The sequence below is a fragment of the Salmo salar genome, chromosome 15 (genome assembly GCF_965601325.2).
Source record: "Salmo salar chromosome 15, fSalSal1, whole genome shotgun sequence".
Lineage (NCBI taxonomy): Eukaryota > Metazoa > Chordata > Actinopteri > Salmoniformes > Salmonidae > Salmo > Salmo salar.
Window position 1 is genome coordinate 74,345,218 of NC_138305.1, and position 19,604 is coordinate 74,364,821.

General features: G+C 39.8%; 1 protein-coding gene across 1 annotated transcript; it reads right to left on the minus strand.

Annotated features, from left to right (window-relative positions):
- Positions 1-259: 259 nt before the first annotated feature.
- On the minus strand, positions 260-14,583 carry LOC106572222 (putative G-protein coupled receptor 173). The gene is made up of 2 exons (XM_045696005.2): positions 13,467-14,583; positions 260-5,309 (listed from the first exon to the last, which is right to left on the minus strand). Exon 2 carries the CDS (start codon positions 5,064-5,066, stop codon positions 3,903-3,905), a length of 1,164 nt encoding a protein of 387 aa, XP_045551961.1. The 5' UTR covers positions 5,067-5,309; positions 13,467-14,583; the 3' UTR covers positions 260-3,902.
- Positions 14,584-19,604: the final 5,021 nt, after the last annotated feature.

Below are 19,604 nucleotides of genomic sequence, written 5' to 3' on the forward strand. Positions count from 1 at the left end.
TTGGTGTTACCTTTTATTTTGTCAGTTACCTGTAGCTGACAATGTTTTATAACCGGAGTCATGTCTCCACGACTGGTTGGCGAATTTGGGTGTCTTATGTTTGCATTCCCAGCATAGAATAACTTTATTACTTGCTCCTAACTTTTAGATAGTGTGTCCTTATCTGCTGCACATAAGGAATGTGTTACGTTTAGTCATTGCAATTTGTCAATAGTTTCAAAGGAAATTAATTTTTCATTACAAAAACCAATGACAAAAATCATAAATGGCCAGAGACATGCTTAACAGCTCAGGCAGTTTTTATTTTTTATATAATACAGAAAATATATGGAAACCACACCCTCTGACTTCCAAGATATTTAGGTGCCCAAAGACATTTACATAGGTATCCTTCAAACCTCTGCTATTTTAGATTTGATATTCAACTGCAGATTTTTTTCGTGAGCTTTGACATTTTGTGGTTCAGCTTAAAGGGTAAAGTCAAAAGTATTTTAGTTCTGAGATTCAGGATTTGTTCCACTATTCAGAGACATACAGGACTATCCTTATGAGTCTGTCTTTTCATAGATTTAATGTATAATAACACTGTGGTTGCACAGCTTTTTCTGTCTTAAATTTTGTTTAATCCATAACATGGGTATGTATGTATTCTCTCCACATACAGGGTCATAATAACTACAGTCACACTGTAAAATCAGTGAGTTATTAAATAAGACATTCAGATGTCAAATTGGGTTTTGGCTGGCTTTGGGATTTTACAAAGTCAAAACACTACAGAAGAGGCAGAAATTAGAAATATGGAAAGTATTAGAATGTTAGTTCTATGACCAACATAACTCAGTGTATTTCAAATTTAAACCCCAAGCCAAGATCATGTATAAAAGTTATTCCTTTCACTGAGACACATTGGAAATGAATAAGAGTGCAATAATCATAGAAGCTATGTGGATAGAACCACTCGCCCCAAGACACAATCTCAAACGGACTTCACCCTTCATATTCCCATACATGTATGCAAGAACAGAATCTCCATTGAGATAGAAGGCTCTGTAGTCCAATTTAGAGGAACTGCATGTGTATAAAATGTTATAGGCTACGTCTTGAGGCTCTGCAGTTGAATGGTTTAAGAAGACACTCGCCTCAGATTTTTGAATAAACCTCATTGGTTTTAGCACATTCAATTCTCCGTGTCAGGAACAGGCTGAGGATGAAAAATACTGAATAAGCATTTGCAGGAGTGACATTTCAAAATGCAAAATTTCGGGCCATTCCTATTTCCCACATGTCCTTTGTTTTCATCCCTCTAGCCTCTAAACATACGCACATTCATACTTGCATACAGAAACACACACACACACGTGTGGTAAAAATGCAATGACCAGGAACCCCCTTCTTTACCCCCCTCAATTCCAAGTCAGTCCATTGTCCATATAATACACATTAAATAGTACGGAGGTCATAGATAATTTACAAAAGATAGTGTGCCTGAAGCAACTAAAAAAGCACTGTCAGGCATTTCTGCTTATCAAAAAAATCACTCCAGGTCTCCCTCCTTCCCTCCCCAACAACAACCAACCCCAAAATCCACACATATTTTTTTAATCCTTGTTTTCACAGATCAATACACAACACCAGCCTCATCCCATCAACCCCACCCCCTCCCACTGACTGATAAGAGAAGAAACAACAACAAAAAGTCTAAAATAAATCCACAATAATCCAGGAAGGGCTTTTGTTAATTCCATTAATTGTCGATGTTGGATTAAAGTTTCCTCTGTCCTTTACACACAATTGCACACTCCTGTGTTACAATTTGCAAGTGTTTTTTCTTTATTACCATCCTTGTAAAAGTTTTTGACTGGTGTTGCGAGGGGGAGAGATGTGTCCTCCGAAAGTAATTAATTACACAGTGTTGTGTTTCCCCATTAGTTGGAATAATCGCTTTATCTTTATTACTTCAACACATAGAGGCATACAGCTGTCAACTCTTTCTTGCATTGGTTATAAACAAACCTTTTTTTGAGAGAGAGAGCGAGAGAGTAAGGCCATAATGCAGATAATAGAAATAACAATTCAATTATCTGTAGCTTCATTGTTATTGTTAGTTTTTGTTGTCGTTATTGTTTGCAGATAACATTAGAGCATTTTGAAAACTAAAATAAACATACATTTGTACCCACGAAGGGATAGTATCATGTTCCAGACCTCTGCTTGACATTCACTTAAGATATTACAATCTCTGTGTCCCGGCCTACACTTAGTTAGCATTATGGTTCAAGTCTAAATCATGTTAAGAAAAAAAAAGATAGATTTTTCATAAATTCCTCAAATGTGTGCAAAAATATAAATGGGCTGAATTTTCCCCCACCTCTCGACAAAGACCTTCATGTGAAGTGATGATGTCATAACATCAAAGATCTTCATGTGAAGTGATGATGTCATCAAAGATAAATAACTTTATCCTATCTGAAGATCTAAACATTCTGGTTGAGGTTTTATGAACATTTTCTATCAACTGTCTTTTTAAACAATTTCAGATTGATGAAAAAGGTTTCCAAGGTTCAATCATCTGCAACAATACCACCTACAGCAAAAGGAATTTGGCAAGAGCATGGAGCATTTTCTGTCAATTTATCAAATATATATATTTCTTTATAAAGTGGTCTCAAGTTCTCAGTTTGTCACTGATTGGTCTGTTTAAGTTATCCTCAGAAATCATGTGATTACACATGTCAGCTAAACATGCGTTTCATAATTCTGTCTGCCTATTAGCACTTCACAATTATTATCTGCTCATTTCTGTTATTAAACGCTAATGAACACAAGATCAAACTGTTCTTGATGGCAGCTCTTTTAACATTTTCCCATATCCAATAGTGTACTCATCTGAAGTGTTAGACCAAATTAGAATGTAATAGAAACCCCAAATAAACTCCAAATGAAGCCAACAGTGCCTGAATATGCTATTTGTACAAAACTCATAATTTCTCTGTTTGACTGTGTTACTGATGCCTTTTGATTCAAGCAGATGAAGGAAGGAAGCAGTGCTAGCACACTCTCCTATTAGTCATTCACTAGCAAATTTTCAGAGGACCATCTGATATTTTTGGTCTGAGAGAACAGACGAGGGAGTGACTGAGCAATATGACCAGGTTGTCCCCACAACCTACAGAAATATTGTCACCCTCACTTCAATCTCTTTCACAATAGCAGGCCCAGAATGATCATTCTCTTGGCCTCTACTGTTTAAAGACTGTCTACCAGTTTCATAGGTTCCACATTAAAACTAAGAATACAAACATGCATCTGAGATAGACTGTTTGAGTTGTTGGTTTAGTCTCGTATTCTGTCTGTGTGTAGAAGGAATCCCTCTCTTAAATTTGTTTCCTGACCAAGACCATTTATAAAAAAGGAAAGACATTTTTTTATGTCAGTTAGCAATGTAACTGATCTCAAATGATGCCAAATCTATATGCTGGTGTCAAAGGTGTTTTTGGTTTGATAATAGAATGATGAAATAATACATCCTTCCTATAATAATTTTAGACCAACAATTGGTTTCATTGTTTCTACACTGCAGCAACCACATGCCTCTTACTGTGTGTAATACTCCCTCAATAAGTAATTTTAAAACAATTTATAACATTCCAAATGAGTTTGAAATGCCTCTGCTCGCCTCTGACAAGGAGAAACCCAGATACATCACACGGAGGTGAAATGAAATTCTGAAATTCTCACCACTTCGTCAGTTCCCGATTGAACCCACTGCTTTTAAAGCATCTTGCACTGAATCAAAGGCCACAACAACTAAAATGGTCCCTCATGCCATCCTAACCGCTCACAGACATCCCTGCCACCGCCCCTCCACACCCTCCCCAGGTAACAACCACCCACCGTCCCCCTCACATGACAAAGTAAGGCTCTCGGGGCAGATGAGGTTTAGTCCTACAGCAGGCTGGCAGGTGGGCCAAGAGCCCCTTCTTCAGGTCCTTGTTGAGGAAGAAGCAGACGATGGGGTTGACCCCTGCCTGGGCAAAGCTCATCCATACGGTGGTGGAGAGGTATCGGTGCGGTATAGTGCACGCCTTGACAAACACCCGCCAGTAGCAGGCCACTATGTAGGGCGACCACAGCACCAGGAACAACAGGGTGATCACGTAGAACATCCTGCCAAGCTGCTTCTCCGCCTTGAACTCCTCCATGCCCAGCAGGCGCCGGTTCTGGTTGTGCAAGTTCTGCCGTATGCCCAGCAGGGTGGGTGGCATGGGGCCCCGGCCGAAGCCTGCGATCCAGTTGGCTGCCGCCTGGCCGGTAGCGCCGGGCCCGTGGAAGGTCCAGTTTTGGCTGATGGCTGGCACCATCTGGACAGGCTTCATCTTGCGGTGCTTGTACTCGAAGAGCAGCAGTTTCATGTAGACCACGTGCGTGGCCAGGATCAGCACGGCCAGCATCAGCATAAAGCCCAGTGTGTCGTTAGCCTTGAAGTAGCGGTGCTCGAAGATGCACTGGTCCTCTTCGCGGATGAACTTGTAGGTGCCCACATCAAAGACGGGTGGGAAGGCCATGGCCACTGACAGCGTCCACACCATGCACACCACCGCCACGCACGTCCAGAAGGTCATGCGCTTGGAGTAGAAGCGGTGGTGGGCGATGGCCATGTAACGTGTCACGCTGATGCAAAAGAGCATGAAGGCAGCATGGAAGCAGAAGAGCACGGCCATGAAGGCCACCACCTTGCAGCTGAGCACGCTGTAGGTCCAGGCCGAGCCGTTCTTAATGGACACCAGCACAAAGGGGAAGCAGACAGCCGAGCGGATGGTGTCGGCCAGGCACAGGTCCAACAGGAAGTAGTAAGGGGCCTTGTGCAGGGCCCGGTCCCTGAGGACCAGCAGAGACACCACCAGGTTGCCCACCAGGCTGATGCAGATGATCAGACCCAGTAGGACCAGTTTGATGTATGTGGACACGGCCGACGATGGGCCCCCGACTGCCATTCCTCCCGTCGTGGCCACCACTGCAGCCATGGGACCGCCAAGCCCCTCGCTGCTCTCGTTGCCATTGGCCATCCCTTTGGCTCCCGTGTCAAGCCCTCTTTTCTCCTGAAATCCACCCCTCTTCCTTCTCCCTCTCCTCCTCCACCGCCACCTCCTCCTCCTCCAGCTGCCCTTTCGTTCGTCCTCGTGGTTGCCTCTTCTCTGGAGCTCACATGGAACCGGAGTGCTTCACTCTGCATTGCCCCATTTTGCACTGAGCCCCTCGTTTCCTGTAGCGCTACCCCTCGGTGCCTCTTGTTCTTACAGCGTCAGCTCCTGTAAACAGGAAGTATGAACAATAAGCATTAAGTTTGGATGGGCATCCTGGTCTGACATCACTGGGGGATAATACAGTGTAAGCATTTGCAGGGAATATACCGTACAAGGTTAAATATGAGAGGTGTGACTTCACGTGTGTGACTTGAGGCTTTTCTAATATTACAATACATTGCTTTTATGATTCCAGCATTGGCCTTAGCTGAACTGCAAAAAGCAGCAGTTGTTTTTTTATCAGAAAGGTCTACATTTATATCTACATTTATATCCTAACTGCGCTAGGCCATGATGCAGTTAGGTAAGAGTATGAAATGTGAAAGAAATGTGGCCATTCTCCCCAACCATGTAACTACCTATAATTACAGACAAAGTACATGGTAATAAGAACATATGTTTTTCACATAAAGATGAAAAATTTGTTAAGTCTGTCCCATCTGGGTTTATCCCAAAATAAAGTTCTGCCTGTTGTTGTTAACAACATTGTACTAAAGCCCCTATCTTCAAACGTAATACAGAATCCATTGTCATAATAGTGGAGAAAGACGTTCAAGTCTGAAAACATCATCCTCAGTATTACGCAAATAATTTGTCCCACAGAATCAATCAATTGTTTTTCCAATGAGCGAAACAGGGCTCATATAGGCATCTGCTGTAGCATGCTGTGGAACAGCTTCTCTTTCCCCCTTAGCACCAATCAGATCAGCTGTTTTCTCCACACGCTACATGGCATGCCAGCAACTAGTCTGTCACGGTAATTACCTCGCTTGTTGCTAGGCTACAACAACTTATATCCTTTTTCTCTGTGTGTGTGTGTGTGTGTGTGTGTGTGTGTGTGTGTGTGTGTGTGTGTGTGTGTGTGTGTGTGTGTGTGTGTGTGTGTGTGTGTGTGTGTGTGTGAGTGTGTGTGTGGTGAGGGGGTTCTCTGTGTGTTTGAGGGTTGGTGTGTGTGAAGCAGATCGGGGAGGAAAAACAAACGGGATTTGCTTGCTGAGGCCTCATAGGTGCAGTCACTTTGGGGACCACTGACGAGGCATTTCCAAAAGAGGTTGCATTGCACAGTGACACATGAGATATACAGTATGTCTGATAGCTCAGTAGTGTGCATGCGTAGGTGTGTGTGTGCGCGCTTGTATATGAGTGTGTGTGTGAGGGGAGTCAATCTGTATTGACCATGCCACCACCCTCATTTGTATTGATGAACGCTTCGAGAGTGATCGGGGAATGCACAGGTGATGATTATGGAGTATGAGCCAAAAAGAGAGAAGGGCTCAGGCCCATTGTTTCAGCGCAAGCATACTAATGTATTTCTGTCACAGTAATTACAGCAGCTTGTTGCTAAGCTACAGGACCACTCTGCCTTATGCTGTGCGTGCGTTTGTGTGTGTGCGTGTGTGTGTATAAGACTGTAAGAACTGTTGTGAGGAATGGTGGGGGCATTTGAAAGTTTCAGATATGATCAGCAACAAAAAAGACACCCACCAACACAGTCCTTCCAGCAGTGACATACTGACACTAAACTTAAAGTGTCGGTTTCCCAGACACAGTTTAAGCCTAGTCCAGGACTAAAAAGTGAATTAAATGGAGATTCTCGCGTGAGCATGCTTTTAAATCAAGGACTAGGCTTAAACTTTGTCTGGGAAACCAGCCCAAAATGTCTAGAAGATTGTGTGGAGAATACTGATGGTTTCATTTTTTTCTGAGGCACGCATACCATATGAGAAGGCCAATGAAAGTAACACACGATAAACTAAGTTGTGTTCAGTTATTAGTGGAGAACATGAATCGGAGCAGAAACACGTTGTATTAGCTACTCTGTACACATTGCACATGTACTCAAAGGTACAATAAGGTTAGAGGTCAGGTATGAATGTGTATAAGCCTGCTGTATGTATTTATTATTATTATATAGCCCCTGTATGTGTTTATGTAGAGTATGGTGTGTCATGCTCATAGTTCACTGATGATACCAAAGACAAATTTCCATCCTTGGATGGACAATTAAGTTCTAGTCTATATTTTCTTGTGCCTTGTAATACAACGGCAAATGTAGCTTGCCACGTTCCGTGTCTTTTGTCCATTTATGAAATGTGTCAAAAGCTGTTAGTGTGTTGCCATCATAATAGTTTTGGCAACATTTGCTTTGCCAGAATAACCAGTTAAATACTTGGTCAGTATTTTCAAATGAATATTATGGCCTGAATTTGGCACCCATAGCTAGTTCTCACAGTATATGATAACACTTTAGAATAACCTTCTTAATAAACATTAATCATTTATAGAGTACAAACATTATACACATTTTGAATAATTTCTAAACATACCTTAGTTATTATTTACATTTGAGTCATTTAGCAGACGCTCTTATCCAGAGCAACTTACAGTAGTGAGTGCATACATTTCCTACATTTTTTTTTCTTTGTACTAGCCCCCCGTGGGAATTGAACCCACAACCCTGGTGTTGCAAACACCATGCTCTACCAACTGAGCCACATGGGACATATTATAAAACGCTACCGCAGTTCCTCATATCCCAGTGGTCCTTGGTGACCCCAGTCCTCCTTCATCCAAAATAACACCCATTTTATTGAACAGTAATACTGATACAGTTAAATAGTTTCCTATTTCTTCTAAAATAAGTTTAAACAGAATTTAAAAAGTGTTGTCTCCACACCTTGTTATTGGATTTTCAACATTTCAGAACCAATTGTATACAATTTTAATTTAGAAAATACAGACAATGGCAAGGACAGAATGACTGGCACTCCGGAGCTAGTACTTGGTTGCACAGCCTATGGTCAAGATAACTGCAGACAAACTCTTCTTGTAGCCATCATTGAGCTTTCTGCACCTTTCTACTGGCAATTTGGCCCGCCCTTCAGCAGCAAACTGCTCTACTTCAGTATTTGAGGGCTGCCCTCCACCAACTGCTGTTTTCAGATCTCGCCATAGGTTTTGGAAGTGATTCAGAGCTGGACTATTTGCTGGTCATTCCTGGATGCTCTTTTGATGTGTGTTTGGGCTCGTTGTCCTACTGGAAGACCACAGCCTCCAATGGAGACCCAGTTTTTGGACACTGTGTTGAACATTGGACTCGAAACACCTAATAATCTATGATATCATGATGCCTTGCGCACATTCAAGGACCCCAATACCAGAGGCAGCAAAGCAACCTCACAGTCTTATCCTCTTCTTTTTCAATTTTAACTTATTGTAGAAGAACTAGGGAATTATTTAGCAAAGGTGCAAGGGTGCCAATATATTTGGCCACAACTACTAATGAATAAGAACTGAAATACCTAGCTAAATGTACATTAAACCAATTTCAATATGGCAATTTCAATACGGCAAAAACGGGGCCTACATTCTTGTTAATTGCCTTTCATGCACAATCTCTCATATGTAAGGATCTAGTGTTAATTTCTTGCTGTGTTATAATATTTCAGAAATTCTTTTAAAATGACTCACCAAATCAGTCATGAGAATTACACTCCATGGACTTGCGATAGTTTTTTTTTTAAAGCAATGTCACAGGTTTGTGTTGCTAGTTAATGAAAGGATACCTTAACTAGGCCTACCCCATTCTTCAAGTCAAACAAATATCTTTCTGCATATATCTGATCATCTATTCATATACCTATTTCTCATCCATATACTACTTGTTTACGTCTCTAAAATGATGTCACCAGGCTTTGTTGCGTATTACCAACAGTAGGCCTTCTTACAGCCTATTCTAATATTCTAGCCACCAAGGTCCATGTCACATGATATCACATGTAATAGCCCAGAGCCTTATATTTGGATTATAGATTATTTATCTCAATATAATGCTCTGGAACAGACTAATTCATTCAAACATCATAGGACATAGGCCTACAAAGATGGTGGTGCTTGAATGGGAGGCACCAATAGTGTAGGCTACTATAAAAAATTATTCCTCTATTCATTTACCAACTATTAGGCTATAACAAATGTGAGTTTCTGCTATTGACACAGACAAGGGACCCTCAACCACATACAGTTGAAGTCGGAAGTTTACATACACTTAGGTTGGAGTCATTAAAACTAGTTTTTCAACCACTCCACAAATTTCTTGTTAACAAACTATAGTTTTGGCAAGTCGGTTAGGACATCTACTTTGTGCATGACATGAGTCATTTTTCCAACAATTGTTTACAGACAGATTATTTCACTTATAATTCACTGTATCACAATTCCAGTGGGTCAGAAGTTTACATACACTAAGTTGACTGTGCCTATAAACAGCTTGGAAAATTCCAGAAAATGTCATGGCTTTAGAAGCTTCTGATAAGCTAATTGACATCATTTGAGTTAATTGGAGGTGTACATGTGGATGTATTTCAAGGCCTACCTTCAAACTCAGTGCCTCTTTGCTTGACATCATGGGAAAATCGAAAGAAATCAGCCAAGACCTCAGAAAAAAAATGGTAAACCTCCACAAGTCTGGTTCATCCTTGGGAGCAATTTCCAAACGCCTGAAGGTACCACGTTCGTCTGTACAAACAATAGTACGCAAGTATAAACACCATGGGACCACACAGCCGTCATACCGCTCAGGAAGGAGTTTCTGTCTCCTAGAGATGAACGTACTTTGCGAACAGTGCGAATCAATCCCAGAACAACAGCAAAGGACTTTGTGAAGATGCTGGAGGAAACAGGTACAAAAGTATCTATATCCACAATAAAATGAGTCCTATATCGACATAACCTGAAAGGCCGCTCAGCAAGGAAGAAGCCACTGCTCCTAAACCGCCATAAAAAAAGCCATACTACGGTTTGCAACTGCACATGGGGGCAAAGATTGTACTTTTTGGAGAAATGTCCTCTGGTCTGATGAAACAAAAATAGAACTGTTTGGTCATATGTTTGGAAGAAAAAGGGGGAGGCTTGCAAGCCGATTAACACCATCCTAACCGTGAAGCACGGGGGTGGCAGCATCATGTTGTGGGGGTGCTTTGTTGCAGGAGGGACTGGTGCACTTCACAAAATAGATGGCATCATGAGGGAGGAAAATGATGTGGATATATTGAAGCAACATCTCAAGACATCAGTCAGGAAGTTAAAGTTTGGTCGCAAATGGGTCTTCCAAATGGACAATGACCCCAAGCATACTTCCAAAGTTGTGGAAAAATGGCTTAAGGACAACAAAGTCAAGGTATTGGAGTGGCCATCACGAAGCCCTGACCTCAATCCTATAGAACATTTGTGGGCAGAACTGAAAATGCTTGTGCGAGCAAGGAGGTCTACAAACCTGACTCAGTTACACCAGCTCTGTCAGGAGGAATGGGCCAAAATTAACCCAACTTATTGTGGGAAGCTTGTGGAAGGCTACCTGAAGCGTTTGACCCAAGTTAAACAATTTAAAGGCAATGCAACCAAATACTATTGAGCGTATGTAAACTTCTGACCCACTGGGAATGTGATGAAAGAAATAAAAGCTGAAATAAATAATTCTCTCTATTATTATTCTGACATTTCACATTCTTAAAATAAAGTGGTGATCCTAACTGACCTAAGACAGGGAATTTTTACTAGGATTAAATGTCAGGAATTGTGAAAAACTGAGTTTAAATGTATTTGGCTAAGGTGTATGTAAACTTCTGACTTAAACTGTACATAGCTATTGTTGATCTAACTCTATCTACCTTTAGTGTTCCAGAAATGTACATTTGTGAATGCTATTTTGAAGACATACAGTGCCTTCAGAAAGTATTCACGCCCCTTGACTTTTTCCAAATTTTGTTGTGTTACAGCCTAAATTTAAAATGGATTAAATTGAGATTTTGTGGCACTGGCCTACATAGAATAGCCCATTTTTGTAAAAAAAAAATGTATTACAAATGAAAAGCTGAAATGTCTTGAGTCAATAAGTATTCAAGCCTAAATAAGTTCTGGAGTAACAATGTGCTTAAAAAGTCACATAATAAATTGCATAGACTCACACTGTGTGCAATAATAGTGTTTAACATGATTTTTGAATGACCACCTCATCTCTGTACCCCACACATACAATTATCTGTAAGGTCCTTCAGTCAAGCAGTGAATTTCAAAAACAGATTTAACCACAATGACCAGGGATGTTTTTCAATGCTTCGCAAAGAAGGGCACCTGTTGGTAGATGGCATAGACTTTTAAAATGATTTGGATCAAAACTGTAACTATGCCACTCAGGAACATTTAATGTTGTCTTGGTAAGCAACTCCAGTGTATATTTGGCCTTGTGGTTTAGGTCATTGTCCTGCAGAAAGGTGAATTTGTTGGTTCAGTCTGCTTTCCAACAGACACCAGGAGACATATTCACCTTCCAGCAGGATAATAACCTAAAACACAAGGCCAAATATACACTGGCGTTGCTTACCAAGTGGCCTAGTTACAGTTTTGACTCAAATCGGCTTAAAAGTCTATGGCAAAACTTGAAAATGTCTGTTTGCTGCCTTAAAATTACATCTACTGATGTACACAACCTACTCCACATTTCCAAAGTGGAAGAAAAATTATGGAATACCTTTCAAATTAATAAAAAAACCCCGAAGATGCCATGATTGCTAACGTCTTCACACCACAGAGTTCATATTTGGCCTTGATTGCTGACGTCTTCACACCCCAGAGTTAATATTTGGCCTTGATTGCTGACGTCTTCACACCCCAGAGTTAATATTTGGTGGAAGCACAATTGGCCGCCATTAAAGCTATGAATCTTTGTGAATAAGATTATACCAACTTTGCACAACTCTTAGGGCAACATACTGTATATCTATCGTTTTTGTCAAAATTGCTCAAACTGTGTTGGGAGACATTGTATTATTACCTTTTAAGATTTCGTTGTAAGGCAGCAAAATGTGAAGGCAGTGCAAAGGGTGTGTAGACTTCAGCGACTGTATCTATCTATTGTTGATCTATCTACTAACATGATATATCAGGTGCCACAGTGCCTGTTGTAAATTATAGTATTTCACAAATGTAACCGTAGTGAATGCTAAAATAGAATACATACAGTACGTCTCTACATGACCATAATTACATAATGTGAAGTGTCAAATGATACCACACCCCTTTCTACAAACAGGTGAGTGGGAAAAGTGTTCAAACGATGGAAAATAGGCCTGCAGTAAAACAAAGACATTGACGAAGGAAGATTACATCGTCACGTGTATATCATTTTGATTGCTAAATGAATATATAGGATAGGGATATTTAGGCCGTATCCCAAGAGCTTCATGGGAATACCATGGCTCATGAAGGGTGGGGCCTGGAGAAATGGGAGTTGGTTGGTGATAGAGGGCTGAGCCATTGTCAAGAACTGGATAGCAACAGCAATCGAGTACCGCTGCCGTGGTCGCCGTGGGAGGAGGCGACGCGGAATTCACCAACCAAAGGTTCCGGAATCACTCTGACACTGTTCAACACCGACCGAATGCAATTATAAACAACGATATTAGAATATGAATAAACGCATCCGGGGCTAGGGGAAAATACTATTTAATTACAATTGTGAACAATAAGTAGTGTTGTGCTTGACGCCTCATGTTTGAATCCAAAGAAATGCATAAACAATTGCGTATAGGCCTAGAGCATATTGTAGGCTGTGTCATGTGAAGTGTTCAACCAGCTCCGATCCTGTCAAAATTCACGAACAGTTGTTGATGTTTATGATAATTAATCAAAGAGGGCTGATGACGGTACCCCAACACCCCAGTTGCATCGCATTTGCAAATGGATAGATAGCCAGTATCGATGCTGTCATAATGGACATTCGCTCAGTGAATAATATACAGCCACCGATTGATATAGCCTCGTCTACCTCCCTGCCTGTGTCCATAATGCGGTTCCCTGTTATAATTTACCATTGGGCCTAGATCACATAAAGGCCACTCAAATCTGCAGTGGTGTGTGTGTGTATAATAACAAGAAGATTAGAAGGGCCTACGTGTAGCCCACAGTTTGTCTGTGGCATGCGTCATGGGGCTGCCTGAATCATAACAGTATAGGCTATGTTGTAGGCACAAAAAGGGGTTTCACAAGTGTTTCAACGAATTAACCAGGTACCCGAGGGAAAAAACATGGCAATGTGAGGCCTAGGAGTACTTACAAAACCACAGAAACAAAAAAATGGCATAGGAAGGTGAAAGGAAATCTTACCTCATGTATTATACTTGTCCTCGAGACAAAGGCTTACGGTTTTATTCTAGGCCGTTTGGGGAGCTTGTTGCGGTCCACATTACATATATAAGGATTCAAAATCAAGTAAAGCAACAGTAAATGGCATAGAGGGTTCAACAAAACGAGCGTCAATTCCAAATATAATCCACAATGATAAATTACTGAAAACATAAAGAGTAGATTAAATAATTAATACAGGGTATTGTCACCTCCATAGAATCGGCCAGATCTTAATGCAAAAATAATGTCGCTTTTTGCAGACTTCTTAATTAAATAAACACAGGTTTTAAAGAACAAAAAGGATCGTTTCCTCTTTTTTCGTGTGCATGTCATGTCTTCAGGTTTTCCATAAAGCTCTCCCAATGTTCAGCAATAAATTCCCATCACACTGGCAGAATAGAACAAATGAGTCAATTCGAATTGCTGACAATGTTGGCTCTTTTCAAATACTTATATCTCGGTGAATGTCATCAACTGGATCCTGCCACTGGTAAATACATCTACATTCTGAAAATAACGGTGGTCCTATTAGGCTCCAGCACAAGACACTTTTATTGAGGGTCTACGGATCTTGCTCTGCTTGTTGGATTCTCCATCAAAAACAGAGACGCCTTTTTTTCGACCATTCAAGTCTCCAGCGCAAAGAGCTGTCTTTATCTTTTCAGTGGTAATATATCCTTTTGCATATCCAACTAAATGTATATGCGGACTCTCCGTTCAGAGAGTACAGCTCTTATGTGAAAATATGTAGCCTACACTGTGCCTGTAGGCGCCCTATATATTTAAACATGTACCCGCCTTGTTTGGTCTTTAATGAGATTGAAAAAAAATCCTTGTTTGCGGTGATAAATCCCCAAATACCATATCTTTCACGGACATGTCAAGTCGTTCGGAATCCAGCCTCAGTCATTGTTTAAATAATGGAAACTAGGAAAATGACCAACATGATAGGGCTGTTAAAGCGATGGTGAATTGGAAACAGCGGCTCTCGTCTATGCGCTGAGCATCGGTTCTCCCTCGGCTCCCTTTGGAATCGGCGAGGCAAGATTCGGGATATTTCGGCAGAGGATAGGCGCGTTGTGCAGCGTTCTGTTGTAAAAATGAATGTGTGTGATATACACAATCAGTCACATAACTTCAGACTGAAGCAACAGCTGCCGTTGTAGAAAGCTAAAGAAAAAGTCAGGTCCACTGCTATTTCTGTTTGAGAACACCTCATCGTGATTTAGTTTACATGACTATCTGTTGTGAGGTCATGTTTTTTTACTTGATGAATCATCATCATCATCATTATCTGCCCGTTATCACCATCGTCATCCTCACCCTCATCCTTATCATCATAATCATCATCATGTCTACACATACCTCCATAATATTAGAGAAGGTCAGACTGCATCATGGATGCATCAGGCCACATGGCTTCACCAGGTGATGTTGGTATTGACATAAAATGCAGTGATGTAAATCACCTCCCATGTAAGGCTCTTGGTGCCCAATCATTTAATCCTGCTCTAAATCCCTGGTAAAAAGTTGTTTTGTCTCGGCATGACACAAGACTGTGCCGAGTGCCCTCATGCCTGCCTTAACAGCTGTCCAAACCGCTGGAAGCCAAGGGAGCAGATGGCTTCTCCTGACAAAGGGAAATGTTCAGGAAAGAGAGCGGGACACAGAGTAACTCTTCCAAAAATTATAACAACAACCCATTGGCGGTTTTTGCTTTGTTCTGTGGGGCCGTGAAATAATATAAAACTGTAGAGTATTAGCTTGTTCATCCAAGGTCAATATCGCAGGAAATGGTGAATATATTAAATAACAATGGACTTCTAGGAACTGGACTTTTCTGTCAGTGTCCTCTTCTTGCCATTGTGTGTATGGCAAGTGAGGCATAATGTGCACCCCCAACCGGGAAGCCTGGTCATAAGTTTGATCTTGGAGGCAGAGTGAACTACAGCCTGTCCCTTCTGGTTATGATTCCTAGACAACTTTTTCTATCTGGCTCAAAGGACCATAAAAAAAGAGCTGAATATCATATGGATTAGTCTGGGAACCTACAGTCTCTGATGTGTATGGACCTGGGAGTCTGCGACCCAATAAACAGTGGTTATTACCCCCCATTGTTTGATATGTTACGGTACTAATATTAAGCTATATAGTAGTAATCATACCAAAACTATGGATGTCAGGTACTGTAGGTTTTTACACTACTTTGTTAATAAGATTTGGTAAATCTGTAATTTGGGTGAACTTTCTCTTTAACAGAGATGGTCCAGCTCTCTCAATAGCCTTGTGCTCACAGGTTTATGGTGCCATCTGTTGGTATAACTACTACAGCGTTATCTGAATAAAGCCCACGTGAAGGTAGGCGCGTGAAACTGATGGGTAAATTCTCTAGAATGAGGGCCAGACTCATGTTTATATTCAATGACAATATAAATTACTGAAAGATGTCGTGTAATGTTTACCATTGGGTAGTTGACTGATCAGGATTGTTTTACAATAACGGTATTATATGACCTCAAGATTATTATACTGTATACTGGAACTAAAAAGTGTCAAATCCATCTGCATTACTCAATGCCAGGTCCGTACAGGCTGAACCACATATGAGTATTACCAAGAAAAGTATAATTATCTAACTTTAACATTAACTAACTGAAATTTGATGAGAGTTATACAACTAGGCTGAGTTCTGAAATAAGGTTTAGGACAAAACGAATGAACATTTGGTCAATCTGCATTCTCAGTCAAAGCCTTGAAAAAATGTTTCATTCATTACCAATAGATGTAATTAATTGGTGGTATTTTCCTGCATAAAGCATCAATGGATTTTTACAACGCATTATTATTTTCTTTATCTTTATTTTGTGATATCAATAGATATATATCAGTAATTTTCGATGTATTTTGTTGCTTTAGTTTCAACATGTAACCAGGGACTGCAAATAAACTATTGGTTTTTCAAATAATAGATTTGTGACGATGAATTAACATACACTCCCCTCCATCTGTATTTGGACAGTGAAGCTAAATGTTTTCATTTGGCTTTAAACTCCATTTGAGAAAATGTTTCATGAGGCAACAGTACAGATTGTTTTATTTGAGGGTAGTTTTTATACATAAGTTTTACTGTTTAGAAAGGACATCACTTTATGTGTCTTGTCTCCCCATGTGAAGAAGAAGTCATAAGTATTTGCAAAAATGTACTTATATGATATTAAATGAGTTAAAAGTTTAGTATTTGCTCCCATATTCCTTGCACACAATGATTACATCAAGCTTTTGACTCATCAAACTCTTTGGATGCATTTGCAGTTTTTAGTTTTAGTTTTTTGGGGTTATATTTTGCCCAAACATTTTCCCTAACGCACTTGCCTTTCGTGAACTAACACTCGCACTTTACTTTTTTCTTCTAGCACTGGCTTTGCTGATACAGTGCCTTCAGAAAGTATTCATACCCAATTACTTATTCCACATTTTGTTGTGTTACAGCCTGAATTCAAATGGATTAAATCTATGTTTTTCTCACCCATCTACACATAATAATCCATAATGACAAAGTGAAAACATGTTTTTAGAAATGTTTGCAAATGTATTGAAAATGAAATACAGAAATATCTCATTTACATCAGTTATCCCTGAGTCAATACTTTTTAGAAACACTTTTGGCAAGAATTACAGCTGTGAGTCTTTCTGGGTAAGTCTCTAAGAGCTTTCAACTCCTGGATTGTGCAACATTTGCCCATTATTCTTTTCAAAAATCTTCAAGCTCTGTCAAATTGGTTGTTGATCATTGCTAGACAAACATTTTCAGGTCTTGCCATAGATTTTCAAGTAGATTTAAGTAAAAACTGTAACTCGGCCACTTAGGAACATTCTTGGTAAGCAACTCCAGTGTAGATTTGGCCTTGTGTTTTAGGTTATTGTCCTCTTGAAAGGGGAATTCATCTCCCAGTGCCTGGTGGAAAGCAGACTGAACCAGGTTTTGCTTGAGGATTTTACCTGTGCTTAGCTCCATTCCATTTTTATCCTGAAAAACTCCCCAGTCCTTGCTGATGACAAGCATACCCATAACATGATGCAGCCACCACCATGGTTGAAAATATGAAGAGTGGTACTCAGTGATGTGTTGGGTTGGATTTCCCCAAAACATAATGCTTTGTATTCAGGGCATAAAGTTAATTTCATTGCCACATTTCTTGCAGTTTTACTTTAGCGCTTTGTTGCAATCAGGATGCATGTTTTGGAATATTATTCTGTACATGCTTCCTTCTTTTCACTCTGTCATTTAGGTTAGTTTTACAATGCTGATCCATCCTTAGTGTTCTCCTGTCACAGCCATTAAACTCTGTAACTCTTTTAAAGTCAACATTGGCCTCATGGGGAATTCCCTGAGTGGTGTCCTTTCTCTCCGGCAATTGAGTTAGGAAGGACACCTGTATCTTTGTAGTGACTGATTGTATTGATGCACCATCCAAAGTGTAATTAATAACCACTATGCTCAAAAGGATATTCAATGTCTGCGTTTTACATTTTTACCTATCTACCAATAGGTGCCCTTTATTTGCGAGGCATTGGAAAAAATCCCTGGTCTTTGTGATTGAATCTGTGTTTGAAATTCACTGCTCAACTGAGGGACCTTACAGAATATTTGTATGTGTGGGGTACAGAGATGAGGTTGTCATTCAAATAATGTTAAACACTATTATTGCACACAGAGTGAGTCCATGCAACTTATTATGTGAATTTTAAGCACATTTTTACTCCTGAACTTTTACTCCTGAACTATTTAGGCTTGTTATATCAAAGGGGTTGAATAATTATTTACTCAAGACATTTCAGCTTTTCAGTTTTAATGAATTTATAATATAATTCCACTTTGACATTATGGGGTATTGTGTGTAGGCCAGTGACACACAATCTCAATTTAATCAATTTCAAATTCAGGCTGTAACACATCAAAATATAAAAAATGTCAAGGGCTGTGAATACTTTCTAAAGGCGCTGTAGCTACTTTATTGAGAAAAAAATGTACTAGCTTTATCTTAGCTAGGTGAGACAACCACATCTATCTTAAGATGAATGAGTTGCTCTGAATAAGTGCGTCTGATAAATTACTAAAATGTTTTAACATTTTTTTATGTAAATGCAATAGTAAGTGAATGGTGAATGATGACTGGAGTAATTTTCTTTCTAAGTGAGTAGATAAGATATTTCTGACCACTTCTAAATTAATGCTGATAATGCCATGATTAAACAAATCATGAATGAATCTAGAATAATGATGAGTGAGAAAGTTACAGAGGCTACCACAAAATCTCTCACCATTACCAATAATAGAGGAGGTACGCATTTTGGGGGGGGGGGGGTAGTATGTCCTTTGTGCCTCTGTAACCTTCTCACGCATCATCATTCATGATACGTTCATGATTATCCATAATCATGCATCCACATAAATGTAGAAGTGTTTAGAAACATCTTATTTTCTTACAATAAAAGTGACTCCAAAATGGCAAAGTGACTCTACAAACTCAGTTCCTGTTGGGCAAAACATAATCCAAAACACAACCAAAACAAACCGCAAATGCATCCAACAAGTTTGTGGAGTCACAAGTCCTTGTGTTCAAGGAATATCAGACCAAATACTAAACTGACCAAATACTAAATACTAAACTGAGTAGTTTAATACACTGTAAGTGAATTTGGCCAAATAATTCTGATTTTCAAAAACACATCATGACATTAATTGAGAAAAGTTATGAAAAACAACCCCCACAAAGGTTTTTGTGAAAGCCTGTGTACAGTTGTTATCTAATAAGGGGAATGTTTGTTAAGATTAAAAAGGAAATTGAGATGCTCAAGCAGACCGCTTCCTTGCAACGTTCTGTGGTGTATTTTAGATAGATGACCTTTGAGAACCTGAAAAATAACTCTTCAGAACAAAGTGTTTTACACCTGCTTAGAATGTCATACTTTACCTCGCGCGGGCTTTCCCGTGGCGTAATGGACTATTTTTCGTTGGTTATGTTAATGTTTCCTCTGTAAAATGCCTTGTTAACAATTTTTGGTGGTGATGCTAGTATTAATGATAATGATGATTATTATCTTTATTACAAAATA

Coding starts and splice junctions, on each gene's coding strand:
- LOC106572222 (XM_045696005.2), bottom strand. CDS start 5,066: ATGGCCAATGGCAACGAGAGCAGCGAGGGGCTTGGCGGTCCCATGGCT.